Genomic DNA, 11,429 nt, shown 5'->3' with positions numbered 1-11,429 from the left:
AGAGTGGCTTACAAATAGTTAACTAGACAGTTCCTTGCCCTCAGATTTACAATCTAGATTGGTTGTATTTCCACACCAAAGGCAGGAGCACTAGGTAATAAGGAGAACAGCAAAATTATAGCTGTGCTGTGGAATTTGAAGGAGAATAAAGACTGATCAGGCCCACTGAGTAAGGTTTACAAGGATTCAAGTCAAAAGGTCTCCTTTAATTCTCAATGAAGGCACAGACTGGATTCCATGGCAGTTGGGCCAGATGTGGTATCTTTCAACAGAAATCCACTTGGGAAGGCATTCAAAGGATTCTTGTCTGCATCAACCACCTGGAGTGTGTAAGTAGTAAGATTTTATGAATATAACTATAGTTAGAGGGATTACTTGGGTGGGAGGAGATCAGTTTCCAAGACATGAGCAGCACTGTTGAGAACAGGGGGACTAGGAGGTCTCTCATTCATAAATCACCACAAATCAAAGTTGACTTGATAGCAGTGAACAACAATAACAAAGATATCCATGAAACTGTAACTCACTTTATCTATCCCTTTATTTATTTTTATTGGCTTGTTTAGAGTATATCTATCATACCCTACATTTTTAGATCTAAAAATCTTTAGATATTTTTTCCAAAAAAAATAAAATAAAAAATCAGATGAACAATTTAAAATGTAGAATAAAACCGAGGAAACAATAATATAGACATTCTAAAAACACATGAAACAATTGCAGTTTTTAAAAGTTTAAGTTAAAACAATATAAAACCATGTATGTATACACATTTGGCGAAGTCATTGCTGTATATGTTCATGTATAAATCTAGAAATTTTAGTCAAAAATTGGCCCCAAAACCTGGGTCAACGTATCCATGGGTCAATGGAAGTACTGTACTTCAACTTTTATCCAAAAAAAGAAAGAACCATCACCTTCTGAGTAGAGTGGCAAAAGGCAACAGGTTAGTCCATCCAGGGAACACCTAAAAGAAACACACACACACACACGTCTGCTATGATGCCATTTTGGGCCTTTTTCTAGGCAGGAAAGTGGTGGAAGTGGCAGCTCTTTGCATTTCCTCTCAAATGAACACCAAGAGGAACCAGGCCTTGGACTTGAATAAGATACCCAGGTTTTCTGGGTTAAAATCACATTAAAGTTAAAGGCTATAAGCACTGCTAACATAGGGGTTTATCGCATGCAGTTTTTTGTCCATTCTGGGCATAGGGTGGGGACACACGTGAGTGAAGGGAAAACAGACTTTATCATCCACTAAACTATTGGCAAGCCATCGCCATGCCATTGCCTGACCATCACTCATTCCCGGACTGGGTTCAGCTGCCCAATTTTCCTCTGCCGGAAGCTTTCTGAAAGAGAAAAATTAGGCGGCTGAGCCTGGCTTGGGGACAGGTGATGGTCAGGTGATGGCATGGCAATGGCTTGCTGACAGTTTAAAGTGTGATAAAATCCATTTTGCCTCACTCACACATGTCCCCATCCCAGGCCCAGAAGAGACCAAAACGTGCATGCAATAAACCCCATAATTGCCATTTTCTTTGCCTTGCCTTTTCATCCTTTTTTGCATATGTGCATTTTCTCAGCACCAGCTGTGCGTGGTCACCTTCCCCAAACATCACAAAGTCACCATTTACTATAGTTCCCTCCTCATCCATCCAGCCTTTAGGATGAACACAAATAGTTATGCCTACTGGGATGTTGTAAGTTCTCTGGCATCATCTTCCTTTGCTTTGTCCTTTACGTCATTCATTTCATGTCTCTTAAGTTTTACCCTTAACATCCCCAGGTCATATCAAAATTCATAATTTTGCCCCCCCAAACCTCCCCTTAACTTATACATGAGGTTGATCTTTTATACAGTAGTAGAGTATATATGGTAGTTCCCAAAGGCTTTTATAAAGATCCAAGTTTTAGCGTGGTGCTGGAATGACACCAATGTTGGTGCCAACTGGGTTTCCAAGGGGAGGTCATTTCACAACTGGGTCATCACAGTTGATAAGATTCTCTATCATATATTTCTGCTGTGTATTGCTCAATGCAAAGGTAAAAAGCAGTCTACGTTTAAGCATGATCAGGAATTAGTACCAAGGAAAGAGTGAGAGCCATTGGTAGACATTGTTGCCATTAACTTAATTGCCTGGATGGGAAGTATGCAAAACTGAGCCCCCAGTTCTCCACACAGGGATAAGATGAATGCCCTTTTTCAGAAGCCTTCTTCAGGAGAAGGCCCTTATTTATGGAAAGTCCAAGTACGCCTTTGAATAGCCATCAATTTGGACTCTGTTTTTAACCGCCAGCACCATCTGAGACACTGATCTGCCTCATCTTCCGATCCAGGAATAATGCTCCTCCTCTCAATGTGAAGCAGCCTCAGTCCTTTCCCCCATGGGATCAAGGTTAGTTGGAATGGGCTGTTCATCTTCTGGCTTAGGAGGCCCAGATGTGTCTTTGTGAGATAATTATTTAAATAGTGGGCAAGAGTGGGATCTTCAACACATTCCTAAAAGTTTGGAAAGGATTCTTTTGCAACTGGCATGTATCAGGTCACTTAATTTTAATGAGGACTTTGGGCCTCAACAGTCCAGCATTGTACACCAGCCTCGGGGCAGAGTGGGGGGCGGGGGGGGGGGGGCGTAGCATCTGCATGATGCATGCCCCAGCGTTTCCCTGATGCTGCCATCACACTATGCGCCTGACCGCATAGCACTGCGCTCTCTTGGTGCTGCATCCAGATGATGCAGCACCATAAGGAATGCCGGACAGTGCCGCCATGGCAGCAAATGCACCTTTTTCCTGGTGCGAAAAGGAGCTGCATTTTGCTGCTTTTAGCATCAGGGAAAGGCCTCATCAGGGCCGCAGCATGTAGTTGTCACAGCTCTGATCCGGCACTGAAAGGGGCAGAAGCAGGCCATTCCAAAGGGGCGGTATGTTTAGCCCCTTTGTATACTCACCAAGCATGCCAGTGTGGCAGGATGTGGCACATACCACACCACTTTTCTTACATATTATAATATTGCATAGAAACTAATTTGCTTCAGGCACACACACAATGTGGGCCCAAACACCTGGAGAATAGCTTGTATTTTGACAATAGTAGCAACATTTCCAAGCTTGGCTTCACCATAACTCTCAGTTCAAAACTGCATGTTTCTATATGTTGTTGTTGGGTGCCTTCAAGTCATCTCTGACCTATGGTGTCCCTAAGGTGACGCTATCACGGGATTATCTTGGCAAGATTTGTTAAGAGGGGTTTGCCTTGCCATCTTCGGAAGTTGAGAGACTGTGAATTGTTCAAGGCCACTTAAGAGATTTCCATGGCGGAGTGGGGATTCAGTCTCCTGAGTTGTAGTCCTAAACACAAACTACTATGCCACACTGGCTGTCATATAACCACATGCTATTTTCACCCTGCCTTCTAGTTCCTCCCATGTGCCAGCCATGGGAACTGATTTCTTTGTTTACTTATTTGACACTATCTGTTAATCTCTGGAATTAGTTCACAAGAGAATGTAATGGCATTCCACCGCATCAAAAAGTCTCAGAAAAAGAACAAAAGCAAAAAATGGAACTGAGTACTCTATACATACTAGTTGAGTTACTTGACCCACATTGGAAATTCAATGCACATTTGATCATTGCACTCTGAATTATACACTGTGTAGATCTTACCTCCTCTGAAATCAAGAAACCCCGTGGTGTTGTTAGAGCAATGCCACTGAACCTACCTCATTCCATCATGTCATTTCTTCATTAAGAAGGAGGATTCTTGTACTCCCTCAGTTGCCTTGGTTTTTGCAGAACAAGAGACACTGGCAACTAGATATGTTTCACATTCTTTTTTGTGCTCTTATGGACTTTAGCCAAAGAATCAGATAAGCTTCTTGTCTCAGTATGTCTTTCAAAGGCAAAGATGTAAGATTTTTATTATTGTATTCCCAGTGATCAAGTTCTCACTTTGCCCCAGAATCTTTTCTCTTGCCCTAGCTTTCGACGGACTATGCCAAAACATGGATGGCCTGAAAACAAAGCCTGTTCATGGTATCTACATTGCTCTGTAGGAAATGACAAGAGAAACAGAGGAAGGCCAGAGATTTACAGTAGGTGGTGAACAGCTTCAAGCTGATCTTGGAGCTGTAAGACTGCAGGACTATTGACAATAAGACCCATAATCAATAGATGCCGCTAGGCATCTGAAATGAAAGGTAATGAGACTTCAAAACAAAGAATATAAAGGGATTGATGGCTCTGAGCTGGACTCAGGATAGGACAGGACAAGGCATCAACAGTTGACTCTATAGAATAAAAGAGAATCTCAAGAGTTTTCAGACTACTTAACTTAAACTAGCTTGTGTAAGCCTCTGAACATCCCTTAATACATATATTAATCCAGCTATAGTTTGATGAGACACCTCTAAGATCCCCTGTCCTCCACTGCTCTGCTCAGGTCCTGTTATTTTAGGCCTATGGGCTCCTTGACTGAATCCATCCATCTAGCATGTGGTCCTCCTCCCTTTCTGCTTCCCTCCTCCTCTCCTATCATTACTGTATTGTCTGTTCTAGTGAGCTGTGTCTTCTCATAATGTGGCCAAAGTACAACAGCCTCAGTTTAGTCATCCCAGTTTGCAGGGAGAGCTCAGTCATGATCTGATCTAGGACTCACTTCTTTGTGTTTTGTACTGTTCATGGTATCCTCAGCACCTTTCTCCAGCACCACAGCTCAGATGATTTTTTTTCCATATCTTCTTTCTTCACTGTCCAGCTCTGACATCTGTACATAGTGATGGACAATGCAATGGCTTGGACGATTCTAACCCCAGTGCTCAGTTGTATATCTTTAGGATCTTGTCAAGTTCTTTCATGGCAGCCCTTCCCATTCCTAGTCTCCTTCTTATCTCTTGACTGCAGCCTCCTTCCTGATCGATGTTTGAACAAGCTATTATCTAACTTTAATAAATAATATAATAGATAATAATAAATGATATTTATTGTATTATAATGATATTATATGTTATTATTATATGTTGTTGTTGTTGTTATATTTTATATATTATACATGCTTTGGTCATATCATGAGAAGGCATGACTCATTAGAAAAGACAATGGCCTGTTACAGACTGCCAAAATAAAGCTGCTTTGGGTCTCTTTGGAGGTATGCTGTTTAAATGATGCATGCCTCCTAAGAATCCGGAAGCTGCACCAAAGCTGCCCTCCAGTGCTTAGGAATGGAGTGTGGCTTTGGTACGACCTCCGGACTCTTAGGACCCATGCATCATTTAAACAGCATACCTCCAAAGAGACCCGAAGCAACTTAATTTTGGCAGTCTGTAACAGGCCAATAATGCTTGGAAAGATAGAGGGCAGCAGAAAGAGAGGAAGACCAAAAGCCAAATGGATAGACTCAGTCAGGGAGGCCATGGGCCTGGGCTTGCAGGGCCTAATTATAATAATATAATATAATGTTTATATAATATAATATAATAATGTAACAATAATAAATATTATTATATAAAATATATAATGATAATAATAAATATTATTATATAAAATATAATAATGATAATAATATTTATTATTATAGATATTGTTCTTTTCTATAATAATATTTATTAATTTATTAATTTTATCATCTTATATTATGCATTCTATATTATATATGCTATATATATATATAATAAAAATAGTTATTATTATAGGTATTACTACAGTATAACAATATTTATTATTTTATTATTATTATCATTTGTTATACAGATTTATTATATAAAATATATTATATAGTGTATATATAAAATAATAACAAAATAATAATTATTATAGATAGTATTATTATTTCAAATTTTAATCATTTTATTATTTTATTAATATTATTATTTATTATACACACATATAAAAATATATCATATATTATATAAACAAAATAAAATAAAATAATATTACTATAGATAACATTTATTGTTATATTTTTATTATATATATTGTTATTATTTATCATAGATATTATTATTTCATATAGCAATATTTATTATTTTATTAATTTATTAATATTATTATCTTTTATTATACACATATTGTATTATATAAAATATATTATGTAGTGTATATAATAATAATAATAATAATAATAATGTAAAACACACTATCATCATCATCATCATCGCTTCCCAGCTGCCAACAAAAGGTGCTTATTTATTATTATAGATTTTATTATTATATAAAATAATAACAAAATAATATTTATTATTGTAGATATTACTCTTTTATATAACAATATTTGTAAAAGCCGTATATAAATAAACATTATTATTATTATAATTATTTATTACCTTATTATTTTATTAATATTATTATCATTTATTATACACATATATCATATAAATATATTATATATTATATATAAAATAATATTTTTATAGAGATTATTATCATTTATTATACACATATTATTCAAAATATATTATATATTTTATATATATCTATAATATTTAGTATTATAGATACTATTATTTCATATAACAATATTTATTTTTATTATTTTATTAATATTATCATTTATTACTTACCTATATTATATTATATAATATTATAGATATATATTATATATTTATTTTTATAGATATTATTATTATTTCATATAGCAATATTTATTATTTTATTAATTTATTAACATTATTATCATTTATTATATACATATTGTATCATATAAAATATATTATGTAGTGTATATAATAATAATAATAATAATATAAAACACACCATCATCATCATCATCATCATCATCATCATCATCATCATCATCATCATCATCATCATCATCATCATCGCTTCCCAGCCGCCCACAAAAGGTGCGTATAGCTGTGCAAAAGTCCAAACGCTGCCTGTGCCTTTAAGGCGCCGAGGGGGCGGTGCCAAGAGAGAGAGGCGAGGCAGGGATTGGTTGAGGTGGTAGGAAGGAAAGGGGCGGAGAAGGGCCACTCCTCCTCTCTCTCTCTCTATGGACGGGCGTTGCGTTCCAAACAATCTCTTCCCTTTCTTATCTCTACGTTGAGCCCATAGAGCTACAACGACGCGAGTGTATCTAGTCTTTCATAGTAAACGGCTCTTTGTCTCTTCGGGACGCGATACGGCGGGCTGCGTTTGGGCCTTTGCTACCTAGCGGGAGGAGAAGGAGTCGAGGGTGGCCTCTTCTTTCCAGGCTGGGCTTCCTCCCCGGCGGCCTTTAATTCTCCTCCTCCCCGGCTTTTCTTCCCGGACAGGTTGGCCACCATGGCCCAGCGGGCCTTCCCGAACCCCTTCGCCGACTATGACAAGTCCTTGGCCACGGGATACTTCGACGCCGCCGGGAGGGTGAGTGGTGATGAGTGGCCCCCAGTAAAGGCTTCCATTATAATGCCCAGCCTCCCACTCTCTGAGTGCCTTGTTTCTATCTGTAAGCCGCCTTGGGTCCCGCCTTGGGAGAAAGGCGGCCTACAAATGAAATGAAATAAGTAATCTGTCTAAATGCAGAAGTGTTTCCAAACATGGCAGGTTGTCACAGGGGACAGCTGTGTTGCCCATGTTTTGTTGTGTGTTGGCCATGCTTGTTTGTGTGTTGTGTGTTGGCCATGCTTGTTTGTGTGTTGTGTGTTGGCCATGCTTGTTTGTGTGTTGTGTGTTGGCCATGCTTGTTTGTGTGTTGTGTGTTGGCCATGTTTGTTTGTGTGTTGTGTGTTGGCCATGCTTGTTTGTGTGTTGTGTGTTGGCCATGTTTGTTTGTGTGTTGTGTGTTGGCCATGCTTGTTTGTGTGTTGTGTGTTGGCCATGTTTGTTTGTGTGTTGTGTGTTGGCCATGCTTGTTTGTGTGTTGTGTGTTGGCCATGTTTGTTTGTGTGTTGTGTGTTGGCCATGTTTGTTTGTGTGTTGTGTGTTGGCCATGTTTTGCTGTTAGTTGTTTGTTGTGTGTTGGCCATGTTTTGTTTGTCGTCTGCCTTCCAGTTATTTAGGCGACACTAAGGTAAACCTATCCTGGCAATATTTGTTCAGAGGGGGTTTGCCATTGTCTCCCTCTGAGGCTGAGAGAGTGTGACTTACCCAAAGTCACCCAATGGCTTTTCCATGGCTGAGCAGGGATTTGAACCCTGGTCTCCAGAGTCATAGTCCAACATGCAAACCACTACGCCAAGCTTTACCCCACTGGGTTTCTATGGCTGAGCCAGGATTCGAACCCAGGGTCCCCAGAGTTATAGACAGGCTGTTTGAAAGACAGAGGGAGACCAGGTACCACAAAATGTATGATAGTCAAGAAAAATGGAGGGCATTACAAAAGAAAAGGTTTAATTTAAAAAAAAACCCACAACACATCCATATAAATGTAATGGAGGACATTTTGGAATCCCTCCTGGACAGAAGGCTGAAATGGAGGACAGGTGAGGAGGTTTCATCCTGGTTTAAAGGAGGTTTGCCATTGCCTTATCCTGAGGCTGAGAGTGTGTGACTTGCCCGTAGTCACCCCATAAGTTTCATGGCTGAGCCAGGATTCAAACCCAAGCTCATAATCCAAGGTTTACTGTTGTTGTTGTTGTTGTTGTTGTTGTGTTCCTTCAAGACACTTCCAATTTATGGCAACCCTAAGGTGAACCTATCATGGGGTTTCCTTGGCTCATTTAGAGTAGGTTCGCCATGGCCATCCTCCGAGGCTGAGAGAGTGTGGCTTGCCCAAGGCCGCCCAGTGAGTTTCCATGGCCGAGCCAAGATTCGAACCCAGGTCTCCGGAGTCATAGTCCAACACTCAAGCCACTACACCACATTGTCTCTCTACCAAGGCTTATATCAAAGTACGGTAACACCCCAAATCCACAAGATAGTCATACCTGGGACAGCTAAGAATGCACAGAATAAATGTGGCAAGCTTTCAAAGGCTTCTGCATCAGGCAAAGGGGTTTATAAAGAAGCATGCAGGATTAAAAAATAGAAATAAAAACATGATGATGTTAGTCACAGGCCTGTATTTTGTCAAGGTATTGCTGGTGTTGGGATGCTGTGGAGAGATATCTATGCAAACAGGCCCCTAAGGATGTCCAGCCTGGGTTTTGTGTTTTTAAGGAGGAGATTCTAAAACGTATGACAGGACTTGCCCACAGAGAAAACATACTTGCCAGTAGAGAATCATTGGAGAACATTTGCCTATAGGGAAACATTACAGAATACTTGCCCAAATATTTCCCTATGTTTCCCTATGGGCAAGTATTCCCCCATGTATCTCCATGGGCAAGCATTGCCCTATTATTCTCTATGGGCAAGCATTGCCCTATTATTCTCTATGGGGAAGCACTGCACTATTATTCTCTATGGGCAAGCATTGCCCTATTATTCTTTATGGGGAAGCACTGCCCTATTATCCTCTATGGGCAAGCATTGCCCTATTATTCTCTATGGGCAAGCATTGCCCTATTATTCTCTATGGGCAAGCATTGCCCTATTATTCTCTATGGGCAAGCATTGCCCTATTATTCTCTATGGGCAAGCATTGCCCTATTATCCTCTATGGGCAAGCATTGCCCTATTATTCTCTATGGGCAAGCATTGCCCTATTATTCTCTATGGGCAAGCATTGCCCTATTATTCTCTATGGGCAAGCATTGCCCTATTATTCTCTATGGGCAAGCACTGCACTATTATTCTCTATGGGCAAGCATTCCCTATTATTCTTTATGGACAAGCATTCTCCTGTTATTTTCTATGGGCAAGTATTCTATTATTGCCTAGGGGCAAGTATTCCTCTATGTTTCCCTATGGTGAAGTATTCCCATATGTTATCTCTATGGGCAAGTATTCTATTATTCCCTATGGCCAAGTATTCTCCTGTGTATCTCTATGGCCAGGTATTCCCCTATGTTTCCCCATAGTCAAGTATTTTCCTAAGAATCTCTGTGGGCAAGTATCCCCAATGATTCTCTATGGGCAAATATGGTTTCCCTATGGGTTTCCCAGTTTCCTTCATATTAGAAATGGAAGCCTATCTGCCTGCCTTCTGAGACTATCTCTATCCACCACCAGCATCATTTAACTCCCAATCTGCGTTTGGAGAGAGAGTGGGGATGCTCAGTGTCTTCAGAAATGGACAGAAAAGAGTTTTCAAACTCTTAATTTATTTATTTTTAAATTTTATTTAAGAGTTTTTATCCCACCTTTCTCCCCAAATGGGATTCATCACAAGGTAGAAGGAGGCGAGGGAGTATTGTGAGATACATGGCTTAAGCTCAAAGACCTCTTTGGTTAATGAAGCTAATGCTCAGCTGCTAGATGAGAGAAGTGAAATTCTATGGTCCAAAACACACTGCAGAAATAATCCAGTTCGAGACCACTTTAACTGCCTTGGCTCAATCATTCTGGGAACTGTAGTTTTGTGAGACATTTAGCTTTCTCTCCCAGACAGCCCTGGTGCCACAATAAACTACAGTTCCCGGGATTCTCTAGCACTGAACCAGGACTATTAAACCGGTCTCAAATGGGATTATTTCTGCATGTGTTTTGGTTGCATGGGCCTGTTACAGACGACCAAAATAAAGCTGCTTCGGGTCTCTTTGGAGGTATGCTATTTAAATGATGCATGGGTCCTAAGAGTCCGGAGGTTGCGCCAAAGCCACACTCCATTCCTAAGCACTAGAGTGCAGCTTTGGTGCAGCTTCCAGATTCTTAGGATGCATGCATCATTTAAATAGCATACCTCCAAAGAGACCCAAAGCAGCTTTATTTTGGCAGTCTGTAACAGGCCATGCTCTACTTTAAAGGGAAAGTAAAGGAAAGAGGGAAAAGATAGGTTTGCCTACTGCAGTCCCTTCCACACTACTCTCTTATACCACTCTGATTCTACTTTATGGTAACAACCTGGTCTTGCCAGTGAAGGGAAGGGCCTTTGGACCCCACCACCATCATCAACACCACCAGACTTCATATTCCATAGGATGTTGCCATGACAGTTAAAGTGGAATCATAGGGCTACAATTGAGAAGTGTGGAAGGGTCCTGAGAAGCAGTGCCACAGACCCGGCTTTCCTGTAGGATTGAGAAGTTTTGCTTAAAACTCCTCCTGTCCATAGCTCCCTAGGACTGCATGGAAATAAAAATAGCCTTTTCTCTCCCTTCCCATCTCATGCCAATAGATGCACACACAAAAATGTGATGAGACTAGGGAAAAACAGGGGAAAGTAGCATTTCCTCGTTGAAGTGCCCACAGGCCCATCTGAGCATAAGGACTATTCACTTTTGAATCTTAGGTGTACAGTAATGACTAAAAAGCTAAGATGAAAAGAACTGAGGTTTGTTTTTTATGCCACACCTTTCACTTTCTTTTATGCCACACCTTTCTCTTTGGAGAAAGGTGTGGTGTAAAAACACACCCAGGAAAGCTAGGATCTTCCCTAGGGCAAGACGCGTTCAGTATCACTCATC

General features: G+C 39.9%; 1 protein-coding gene across 2 annotated transcripts in view; it reads left to right on the top strand.

The window, feature by feature from the left end:
- The first annotated feature begins 260 nt into the window (after positions 1 to 260).
- Positions 261 to 11,429, top strand: part of LANCL1 (LanC like glutathione S-transferase 1) — a 34,495-nt gene continuing 23,326 nt past the window's right edge. Inside the window, exons 1-2 of one of the 2 annotated variants that reach the window (XM_089477877.1) lie at positions 261 to 329; positions 7,257 to 7,347. In XM_089477877.1, the coding sequence (XP_089334003.1) occupies positions 7,267 to 7,347 (81 nt within the window). In that variant the 5' untranslated portion in view covers positions 261 to 329; positions 7,257 to 7,266. Of the gene's footprint in view, positions 330 to 2,352; positions 2,400 to 7,256; positions 7,348 to 11,429 lie in introns of those variants that run through there. The other variant, XM_089477876.1, reaches the window with a different exon arrangement.

This window comes from Sceloporus occidentalis, unplaced genomic scaffold, assembly GCF_023333645.1.
Source record: "Sceloporus occidentalis isolate IW3139 unplaced genomic scaffold, rSceOcc1.0.p SCAF_12, whole genome shotgun sequence".
Classification (NCBI taxonomy): Eukaryota; Metazoa; Chordata; class Lepidosauria; order Squamata; family Phrynosomatidae; genus Sceloporus; species Sceloporus occidentalis.
This window is presented reverse-complemented; position numbering and strand designations above follow the sequence as displayed.